At 35.8% G+C, this 12,072-nt stretch overlaps 1 protein-coding gene across 5 annotated transcripts in view; it reads right to left on the reverse strand.

Moving 5' to 3' along the window:
- The window catches only part of CLYBL (citramalyl-CoA lyase), a 165,469-nt gene that overhangs the window by 12,185 nt on the left and 141,212 nt on the right, over window positions 1-12,072 (reverse strand). For 3 of the 5 annotated variants that reach the window (XM_058857478.1, XM_058857461.1, XM_058857469.1), the window contains 3 exons: window positions 10,432-10,525; window positions 8,908-9,075; window positions 3,687-3,811 (listed from right to left, as the gene is read on the reverse strand). In XM_058857478.1, the coding sequence (XP_058713461.1) occupies window positions 3,687-3,811; window positions 8,908-9,075; window positions 10,432-10,525 (387 nt within the window). Of the gene's footprint in view, window positions 1-1,410; window positions 1,467-2,810; window positions 3,447-3,686; window positions 3,812-8,907; window positions 9,076-10,431; window positions 10,526-12,072 lie in introns of those variants that run through there. The other 2 variants (XR_009279607.1, XM_058857491.1) reach the window with 2 other exon arrangements.

The raw sequence follows: 12,072 nt of genomic DNA on the forward strand, positions 1-12,072 counted from the left end.
TATTTAAAAGTAAGGCAACTTGGGAAGATTCAATTTCAATAATGATATTGTGCTTGATGTATTTACACACTGAATGGCTTAAAAAAAACATTTTTGATATCTTATATTTTTGTCATATATAAACACTACTTGTAGAAGAGATACAGATCTGTATCCAGTGCACTGGTAATGTAAACTCAGGAGTTACCTAAATAGTAAAGACTATTATGTCCTCATTGTTAGAAATCAGATCTTTGTCCTAAAATAGGCTAATAACTTCTCCCACTAATTCTACCCCCTTAGATTCAGTAAATCTGCATTTATAAGATCACTTCCTTGTTTAATGTGGTACAAATGCTTTAGAAATTTCTACAAGAAACCGTTCTTTAGAATACTAGAATGATGTTTATCACCCTTCTTTTTTTATTTTTGAGCACACTGACATCTATTTTATATTTAGGCTTTCTGACCAGCTATGACTACTTTCTTGAGAATGAATATTTTAATTTTGAAAATCATATCCCTTAGTAATGCAGTTGTACTGGAAAAATATTGAAATAACCTGGAAATAACACTTTTCTTTTTAAGCACTTTTTAGTTTTAGATCCCAAAGTTTTAGACAAAAGAGAGCGCTTAATAAGTAGTTGAATAAAATACAAAATGTATTTTTTCAACATTTGTTTCTACTTGTCCAAAATACAACATTACCATTTATTTCCTAGACATGCTATTTTTTAAGCTGGATTAGAACTGTAAAAAACAGCCCCACAAACAAAACAACCTAGAAACCAAACCAAAGCAAGCCCTCAAACAGGACTATCTCCCTAGCCCAAATACTTCTGGCTAGTTGGTTAGCTCTCTAATTTCCTTCTGTTTGAACACTGCCACAGTACTTCTAATTCCACATTGCTCATCTGAGATCCTAATTTTTCCTGACCTCAGTACTCACATTTGGGGGCTACTGTGTCAAAGCATTTCAGCATCCAGGATGAAGTAGCCTGGTTCAGCCTTCTTTCAAAAGAAGATTATTATGGTAATTGTAGGTCTCAAATTGGAATAGATTATAAAAGCTTATTACTGTATTTTAATACAAAATATTGTTAACTGAATGTATCAAACTTTAAATCAAATTAATAGCAAACTATGATCCCAGAGACTGCAGACCAGTAACTTATCTACCACACAAACAGCTGCACAAATCTCTCACATTTATTTTTTCCAGGCTTTCAACTTTGATTAATAACACGGTAAAACCATGCAAGTCTCAACCATATTAACCACAGCTATATTTTTAGTCTTACTGACATGAACACTTTAATATAATAAAAGGGAAAGGAAAACAGAAGAGGTGTTTCATTAGGACACAAGGATTACTGAAACTGCTGTGTGGAGCATTTGCCAGGAGGTGGTAGGGGAAGAGTTATTACTCACATTTTAGCATGTCGTTAGGATGTGGAGCGAGAGGATCCCTCAGTGAGATATGTTTGCTTTGGAAAAAAATTAAGTAATCAGACTGTCCAAGCTCTTCTCACTGACACAGTCATAATAGCAAATTAGAAGCTCAGTTAATGAGTTTCCAGCATTACATGGAAAACTATTTTTCCAATTTTGTTATAAAATCCAGTAATACGACAGTGCTATGAGATCCAGAAGTTTGCATATTAACCCGCCAGTCCTTTTTTATTGATAGACAGCTACATGCAAAAATATATGAAGCCCACAACCTGGTTGGTTAAAAAAATAGCCTGCACCACAAATCCTCAGCAAATTTGCTCTTGCAGCTGATTACAGAAGCTTATGTTTTAAAAGCATTTATGAAGGGAAAAAAAACCCCAAACCCAAATAAACCCCTCCTGAATGGCTGATATAAACAAAAAACCTCAGCATTATGCCAGTAAAATAGCAGCTTCAAAACAAATCTAAAGACTAACGCTTGCCTAACATTAAATTATTCAATATTAAACATGTTTGGATTAATGATTGTGTGATTCTGGGACTAGAATTAAATTTGGTCCAGTCTCTCTAGTCAACTGTTCATATGACAGGGGTGTTCCGTAGATGAGTTTCTTACACTAAACTCAGCTGAAAGAATAGTATTAAACACATCATAAAAAAATATTTGGCTGAGTAAGTAATTTGACTTTTCTTGCTGCATTACCTGCCTACACATTTGCACCAGCAGTGTGTTTGTAACGATGCCTCTTGTAAGGGAGCCAAGCCCTGTAAATCGGAATAATGGGCAAAACCAGTCATGTATTTTCTATTTCTATATTGTTTGCTTGAAGAGAGCTACATTTCAAAATTGAGGGGGAGAGAACAAAGAGATCCAGGCATACAGCATCCTAATTGTGACCCTGAAATTACTGCTCTGGACAGCACCCAAATAGTGTAGTCATGGCTTTACTGGAAACACCCAGATACCACAAAGGGGATGCAATAGCCTAGCAAGAAGGGCAGAGCAATAGCAAATACATTGTCACACTTTAACTCCAAGAAGAAGGCATAATTTCCATTTTGACCTTTGCAGCATTTTTAATGCACAACATCCATGGTATCAGAAATGCAGGGGAAGAGGAAAGGCAGATATCCCATTTTTTTCTAACCCACTAGAAAGTGGAAAAAACTGTGCAGAAAACATTTATATGGCACCAGTGAAAGTGAGACCCTATGCTCAGTCTTACAGATGAACTTCTCGACCGGAGGGATTTGTCCCCTACTTGAATGCCACACAAGCACATGTGAACCATTCCCACTCATCTGCACTCCCCATTCTGACATTGGGACTTTCCTTTTTAACTAGCCCAGGCTTGGCTGAGACTAAGATAAACATGTTTGGCTGCAACTTTTTTTTTTTCACTTTCAAAAAGAGGCAAACTGGATTATAGCAAATAACCTTTAAGATAATTAACTGACAATGCTGCAACTAGCATAAAATCTTCCTTCAGGCGACCCCTAATTTAAGTATTACTGGCACAAAGTGGAGACAGATTGTGCATCACCACCGCAATATTTACATAGCAGAAACCCACAGAGCAGGAAACGTGAGACTCAATGATGCACTAAATTAGGAACAATCATATTCTAGTGTTAATTTGCTTTCTCCTCTATCCAAAATTCAGGTCCAGCAATTGGTACAAATGCACATAAAACATCCTCATTTTTAATGATTAAGAACCACAATCTGCAGTTTCACTCAAAAGTACATTCAGTTACTACTGGGCATGTTTGAGGGATCAAACCCCCAAAAGTGAAACAGGTCTACCAGGATACAGATTATTTTAGAAATTGAAGGCTTCCTAATCCATTTATTTCTTTCCATAAATGTGCAAGCAGTCTGACTCCTCTGCCAGGCTACTTGACTTTTGGTTGCAAATATTTTCCTCTGACAGTAACACTGTGATTCTGCAGCAGAATAAGAAGCAGTTTTAATTCTCCGATGCTGTAGGTACTTGCAGGTACTTAAAAGGCTGTGTAATCAAAGAATTAAAGTTAAAATGGGGAGGAAGGAAAATATAGCCATTCTATTTCTAAATATATTAGGAAGTGATACATTTAGAACACACACTATCCAGAGACAGATTTCACAAGCAATACTCTTAGTTACAGCACACTTCATAAGATAAAAACAAAGAGCCATCACTGACCTTACTAAATCTTAAATATTATTCAAATTTGGTTCTACTATAGCATATTAACAAAATATTTACCTTGCCTAATCGCTGATGTTCTTCAAAAGCAGAAATCAGTTCTTGCGCCCACTTTATTTTTTCAGGGCTCGGAGAGAACTGTTCCTGGACAACAGCAATTTGGTTGGGGTGAATCACCTGCTTACCTACAAAGAAGATTAATAACACCAGAATCATGCATCGACAAACAGATGTTCAAGCAAAATGTTCCAACCACTTGAGGCTCTCATATGCCTTGCAGACTTTCTTGCTCTCTAACTAATTATTTTACTTAATTTATTTTATTTTTAAAACTGGAAAAGAGGCAGATAGCTTTTTCACAGATTATTTTAAGATGAAGAATACCTGGTGCTATGTTTGCATTCAGTATAGTTTGAAAGAACCCACGATTCTTTCTCCTCCCTCCCCATTTTGATCCACACATCTTCTCTCAGTCGTTTCAGGTGCAATTGTTTGTCTCAGACAGTCAGTAACAATTAAGTATAATGCATCTCTGAATTTGACTATATAAATAACAGCTCCAGCCACTCTTAAATAAGTTGTATTAAAGTGTGTTCAGAAAATGAGATCTGAAGAAGATGGCAAGAGATCTGTAGGGCTGAAAAGTTACCAGTACCCTAAGGATCATTCCCTAAATTCTCGGTATGGGTTTAGCATCATATAATCCTTGATGTGGTTTAAACTGTTGCTGCAATGATTGATAGTTGCAGGTAGGCTGCAATATGTATTTAGTCACTGGGATAGCAAACAACCACCAGCAGTGCCCTGAGGTTTTATAAAGTAGTTTTTTTTAATCCTTTCTTGTATAAACATAAGTTAAGAAAATAAAAATGGATGTCGTCTTTTTCACTAGAGATTTTCAAACGTGAATAGACAGCCACATAATCCGTTTTAATCTGCAATTGTATTTATTTCCCTTAAAACAAATACATGTCTAATTTGTTTGACACTTTAAAAAGTGTAGCATTGGATGTTATTAGTTCATTTCTATGGGAATTTCACAGACCGGTGTGATTTCTGTGGTTTACTTTTAAGGTGTATTAATAAGAGAGGCTACCGTAATTCCCAGTTTCCTTCAGAATAAATGACTCTCCACGGTGCCAGATAACAAAACTAGTTAGAGGGATGAGCCTGATCCTGCAAACCTGCCAGCAAGTGAGCAATGCCCTGCAGACCGAGGGTCCCACAGCCCTCCTGCCGCCACCGCCGCAGCCTCTTGCGCCAGCGGGATTTTTGCACTGTGCCAGGAAAAGTTGGAAGTGTCAGGATTTAAGAAGGTTTCCTGCACAACGGGGTCTGTTCCCATGTTCTTACTGACATTAAGCCAGCTGTACTTTAGGAATCAGCCCATCACTGGATCTGAGAAGCCTCACGCGTGAGAGCAGGAATACACCTATTTTCAATGAAATACCCACTGCAAAAATCCCTGGGATTACTTTCATCAGGCTGCAGTGGGTCTCAGTGATAACCTGGAGTACAAAGAAACTCTACTTAATTAAATGAGCAAAGAAATAGTCCTTTAGTGTTGCTATGTTCCTTTGCTAAAAAGCCATAAATAGCTCAATTTTATTTCTTGGTAAACAACGTTTAGTTCATGATTTTACAGGCATGCAAATATTCAGTTTGACACTTCAATATCACAACTATTTTTAAAACACCTTAAATACAGGTAACACTTGAACCCCATTAAGAACTGTAACTTTTGACAGAATTTACATAAATAATTTTTTAAACTAATGTGTTTTATCTTAGGTCTACTCAGAGGTTTTTTTAGTAATTTTAATTTTAATTTTAATTTTAATTTTAATTTTAATAATAATAATAATAATAATAGCAATAATATCTTTATTTGTAATACAACAAATTCTCCACAGCTAAACCATTAATTCCAAAACTGAAGTGTGTACAGCAATTTATTGAAAAATCCTAAGGAGCTTAACTTTCTGAAAAAAACGTTGAGTATATTTTAAATTATATTTGAAATCAATCTCTAATTATAAAAAAAAATTAAAAATACATATATATGTTTTTTTTAAAGTGTAAAACATTGCTGTAAAAATACTTACTTTTGATAAAGATATCTATAGTAGTACATTATGCTTTTAATCATTAAAACACTACTGAACACTTTAGGGAGAATATAATATAACTTTTGAATTATAGCACTCAGTTGATTTTTGTCACAGACTACCTATCCAAAAAAACTACATAACAGAGATAATGCCATGCAGGAATGAAGTAAATATTTTAAACAGAATTGTTGTTATTGACAAGTTACTGAGAGAGTGCAAAATTGGAAGACATTAAAATTTATGACCATGAAATCCTTTTCACAGTACCATTTGATATATTGTGTTTTAAATCAATACTTGTCAGGTCTTTCAGGTAACTGTATGATGGTGTCATTTTAGTCTTCTACAAAAGACTGGAAAAGAGAGGACACCTAGACTATTTCGTATTTATGTCTGCTTTCTCAGCATGTAGCACAGGACTTTTTATAATGACTAAGTCAGCTGCTAAAGCTCATGGCAAGGTTTACCTAATTTTTTACATAAACATTCCTAAAACCTATGCCCATTTATATAGGCAGCACACTGATTTAAAGTCCACAGGTACCGGTAGTGTAAAACATCTTGATGAATGTCTATGGATATATAAACATATATATTTTTATAAATGTACATATGAAAGGACTATTAATTTGGCTGGTTTGCATTTGAAAGCATCTGATTTTATGTTTATACACTCACGGAAGGAAAACCAGGCTGATTTTAAGATAATTGGAGAAGAAAATGTGGCTGCAATAAGCAGTGAAGTTTGCAATAATATTTAAATACCTGGTAAATTCTTCATTATATTATTTTGCTTGTTTATTCTTGAGGGTAATTATTTGATTACATTAAGGGAAATTTTACTGGCCTAATATGGGAACATCTAAAGACATATAACTTTGCTGAATATTTTGGATTTGCATTGCTTTGGAGGGAGGTGAGTTCAGCCCTGTTCATGCAAACAAGTGAGTGTTCTCCAGCTATGAGAGCAATTTGCAAGATTCAGCTCATTTTAGTTCTCTTGATTTCAATTATTTAGATTCTTCCTAAAAATACTAGCAGGGAGGAATCTTTTATATAAAAATTACAAGAATTGCACATTTTGAACTCGTTACTAGGGTGTCATTTCAGTACTTTCACATTATCAAAGGACTGTCAGTGGCAAATACAATGTGCATACTTCTGCTTTATACAAATGCTTTATACAAATATATGGATTTAGCTAAGGCCCATTTGTAATTTTCTGTGATGAATATGAAATGTTTCACTTATACAGATTTGGAAAAAACACTCCAATAGGTTTGGAAAAACATGATTTTGCTATCAGTTTTGAAATTAGATTTTATTTTAATCAAAACAGGCAGGAAAGATTATTAAAATGTTTGATAAACTGAGAGGAAAAAAAACCCAAAAAACAAGTGAAATATTTCAGATTCTCCTAAAAGACTTTTTTCTTTTTGCAGAAAAAAAAGGAAAAATGCTGGGTTTTTTTAGCTTAAACAGATTTTAAGTTCTCCCCCCTCCCTCCCTTCCCCCCCCAAATCAGTAGAGTCAGTATTGCCTCATCTCTAATTAGAGTTGGACTGATTGTCAGGTTGTTTGCTGAATTTTGGAAATGTGTTGATGATAGCTGCAGAAAGGCAGGAGGCAAAGGACAGGTGCTGTGAGTGCACCTCAATAAAATCTGTACTTTTCACAGACCTTTACTCCTTGTATAGAAAGGGAAGCATGACACATGTACAGCCAAGACAGAACATAATTTTACACCCTAAATTGCTACGTGACCTTTTTATTTGTCTTCTGTCTGGACCCTGTTCTAAGATCAGACAATTCCACCGTAAATCAGTGGAGTCCAAATCACCATCAGCATTGGTTATGCTGAGAATTTCTAAATTTCCTAAATTGGCAGCCTCAGTTAAACATTTAAATGCACATTAAGCGTTCAAAAAGAGTGCTCTCAAAGCTTCTAGGCACCTGCAACTCCATCTTCTGTCAACAGGAGGTTCAGATGTTTACGTTTTTTCAAAAATGAGGCCCTTCCTTAAGCTAGGAAATATTGGTTGAGGCTAGGTAGCCGTCAGCAGGTGCTACCATTCAGCAGCTCTGTTATTTTCCCAACTTCAAAGGCAGCCGAGTGAAGGGTGGAAGTCCACACAGCCGTGGATAATGTAGCTGTGAGGAGCTAACCATTTCACCTCCAAAACAAGACTTGGGTTTGCAAATGCCAAAGTTCAACAGACAGTAAAGCAGAGTTTGTGCCAAAAATAATTGCTATTCTTTCACTGGCATGCCAAATATGCTTAAAATAGCACTTTTTTTTTGTTTTGTTTGGTGCTATAAGACATCATATACAGCTAATTGTAAAACCAGAGTTTGCTAGGCGGCATTGCCAGGACTCATGCTTTTGGTAACAGAAATCTAAGGGATGTATTATTCTCCTATGTGTATCCTGGATGGTGGTCAGAGAAAACTAATGTAATGTATATTAGAATTCTCTAATGTGTGTGTCAAATGGCTGATGTCTATTGCAACCCCCAAATCTTTGGCAGCTGCAGTGTCCCAGTGAGGCAATGTCCGAGTGACCTGGTACACCAGCCACAGGGTAACAGCCTGCATTACAGGACTCTGGGACAAGGAGCCTGCTGCTCTTGCTGTCTGCCAATACCCGTAGGTGTCACCAGCACCTACTGGGGGGGAAAGCCAGGAGATGAAAAGCAAACCAAAGAAAACAATAAGAAAATAACTTTCCCCTAGAAGTTAGCATATGGGATTTACTTTGCAACTTTTTCGCCTGAAAAGTATTTTATAACTGTTAAAAACTGTTTTATAACTGCTGCTGTTATTCAAACAAAGAGAAAGACTCCAGTCGTGGAGGAGCCATTGCAGAGTACAGTATTGCCTTTCCTGTGCTCTGTGAAGGGAGGAATCACTGCACAGCCTCTACCCCAACTTCTCTTCAAAACCAGTCACACGCTTCATGGCATGTGGCTTTAAAAAGCAGCCTGTCACTTTTCAGGCAAAATTTCCAGCCGTAATTTTTAAGATAGTAATAAACATAGAAGAGCTTGATATCAATGAGTTTTTCAATAAATGACCTGTAACAAAAATCAAGTTATTTGTCTAAGTGACAGTTAACATATGTAAAATGAATAAGATCCGCGTTCTTTTGAGACATTGGCAGAAAGTCGTACCGGTAAATCCCATTGAGGCACCTTCCCTGGATTGCCTGCGGAGCCCATCTTCATCATGGAAATCAATGTAAACAAGGTCTATTGCTTGAAGGCCAAATGCCTTTGCTGTGACTATTATTTTTTGCCTGGCATATAGAATATCGTGAGTTTCCTTACTGCTTGTTGCACCTAAGAAAATAACGAGAACAAAGAAAAGCTGACAAGAGTGTTTTTAGTACCTTTCTGTTTTAAATATTTCTTATGTTAAAAAAATATGGAAACTTTGAGATTCTATTTAACTGATTTAGAAAATAGAAGAGGGGTGTAAGGCTATATTATAGAGACAAAATCATACTCTTCTGAGGAAAAAAAGAAGGCCGCTTTAGCAAAAATACAAAATAATTTCATTTTAAACACTAGTTTATAAATTCAGATTTTGATTTAGCTTAAATCAGAAGTTGAAAGCCTGAAGTCAGTGGAAGCTTTGTCTGGTAAGGACTGCTGACTTGGCTAAAATGAAAGTAATTTGATTTTACTATTTACTGCATGTACAGTGAGAAGCATTACAGCAAGAGAAGCTTTACACAAATTGATATACTGGGTCCAACTAAATGGTTAAAAAATTCACACTGAGAATAGAATTGCACTTTCCTTGGTTCTGATTCTTGTCATAACTGATGTCCTAAGCTGAATATTTAAGCTTTAGTATTTGAATGAAAAATTGATGGTAGATGACTTCTGAGAAGACGCAAAAGTATTCATGAGACTTCATGTGCTCACAGGCTACCAGCTAAGCAACGTACTCATGTGAAGGCTAGTGGGAAAAAAAATAACAATAATAGCATAAGGTAACTATTTAGATACAGATTTTCAGTCTGTAAGGAATATATTAGTAAAGCAATGATGATTTTTACATGAACATACTTATTTTTAATGTAGAAATTCACAGCTCTGTGCTTTTATCTTTTATCTTTAAATCAGAAGCTAAATGCCCTCTTATAAAATAAATGGTGAAGCACTTTTTATTTTTTAGGAAGACTAATAATGCTTTCATGTGAATATGTGGCTGTATTGACATGTGACACCTTTAAAATAAATTTATGAAAGCAAAATGTATCAGGAGAATATTTGTGCTTGATGTCAAAAGCCTGAGTGACAGTTGCATGTAAAGAAGTGCTGAAGCAGATGCCAGAATTTTAGGACCTTCAGCTGTAGTTCTAAAAGGCATGTGAATGTTGTTTATGGATAAAATATTTTAAGATTATTTCAGTGACTCAATAGGGTGGGTTTTGTTTTTTTTTTTTAATTAGCTTTTGGTACTGACTGGCAAGAGGCACAAGAAATTCTCAGTGCCCTGTAACACAAGGACCATGTTCTAAATTGCCAGTGGTACATTCTGCACTGAAAAGAAATTAAGGAGAAAAATGAAAACATAAAATGCAGACTCAAGTGTCGTTACTTTAATTATTGCTGTCAGAATTTTCACAGGTTTCTCCAATGCAAATGCCATACATAAACATTTATAGTAAAGAGACAAGTAACAACCTATGCTGGCATGGAAATCCTCTCCTCCAAAGACAACTGCATCCAAATGAAAGCCAGCCCGGGATCCTGTTCTCAGTGCTTCTTCACAGACAGCCTTCAAATGAGAGCAGAGTATTAAAGTCTACAGAAATGCACGATGCAGAGAGACTACAGAGGATATTACAGCAACTCAGCATTACCAAAATCCTCCTTAGAATATTGTTCCTATTAAGCAAAGCCACTGTAGATACTTGACAATGCACAGAGCTTTAAAATGACTCAGCAAAAGAGAAAAAGTATTTTGCTTTCCCTGAGCACCCAGACAGTAAATACAGGACATCAGTAACAGGTTCCTCACCTTCTGATTTACACCTTCTGGCCCTGGGTGCGACCACTACTTCAGATATTTATGTAGCAATATGAAACAAAACATTCAGCAAATATTGCATAAAAACAAACAAAAAGTATTAAATTTTATTAGTTTGACATGCAATATATCTGCATGAGAAACAGAAATAAAGATCAGAATCTCTTTTATAAAATAAATACTACGATTATGAATGGTTTACAATTATTTTAAGTTCCTTACAGGATAGAAGGATTCCAAATTTAAAGTCTCTGGCTATATGTATAACTAAAAATAAGCTAAGGAAGTTAAAAATGCAACAAGTACGGCAGAAAAACATTAAAATAAAAGTAAAAATTTTGTTGCTGTAGCTTTTTTCATGATGAGAGTAGTATTGCTATTTTATATTGATGTTTGGATAATATTAGTATCTTTTAAGGCTAAGGTACATGGAGAGAGCATGTAATTACCAGCTCTACTAATGGGTGTTCTTCTATGGCAGCTGGTGGGACACAGAATTATTCTTTAACGGAGTGTGCTTTAAAAGGGAACTCTCCTGCCAGCATCAGCAACTGCAACATCAAACCTCCACTATAAAATACTGTAGGTGAAGAAAAACCTCAATGGTTTAATATCCAATCTAATTCCGTGTTTGCACACCGGACAGGAGCATGTCCATTTGGTTACTGCTTTATCATGCTCGCAGATAGGTTAGTGTGTGCTGTAAGATAAATGGCTGTATCAAACGATCAGGCTGCCTGTGAGGTACTTCTGGAGGTACTTCTGATCTGTGTGTCCTCAGCTGGTCTGAAACTTTTCCCTTAGAGCTTGGGAGGGGAACGAAGTGTTCCTTGTGCATACACGAATTTCTCCGTTTCATTACCACCTTGTCTCGCCTTTCTGAAAAACCTGGACTTGATAGTAATGGCTGGGGAGTGATTTATATTAAAATGAAATTCATAAATTAGTTTTGATCTAAAATTACCCTAAAAAACGAGCATGTTCTTCAGATATTTCCAAAGTTAATTCTGTTTCTAATCTTAGCGTTAAACACTCCATCATACACACAAAGAAACGATAAAATGGAATTTGGTTGCAATGTTATTAGTAGAAACTACTATAAAGATACAAGTTTAGCAATAGTGAAATGATGATTAACTCTTATTTCAAGCTAAGTGTTATACAAAAGTTGTATCCAACAGCTACTAAATAGCCTGCAACACTGAGTATTCCAAATCTTCGGAGAGGCCCGTTACCACAATAACAGGAATGAAGAGAGGTTTTGTTATTTGGTGTGGACTGTCTGGAACTGTTCT

This window comes from Poecile atricapillus, chromosome 1 (assembly GCF_030490865.1).
Source record: "Poecile atricapillus isolate bPoeAtr1 chromosome 1, bPoeAtr1.hap1, whole genome shotgun sequence".
Taxonomy (NCBI): Eukaryota; Metazoa; Chordata; class Aves; order Passeriformes; family Paridae; genus Poecile; species Poecile atricapillus.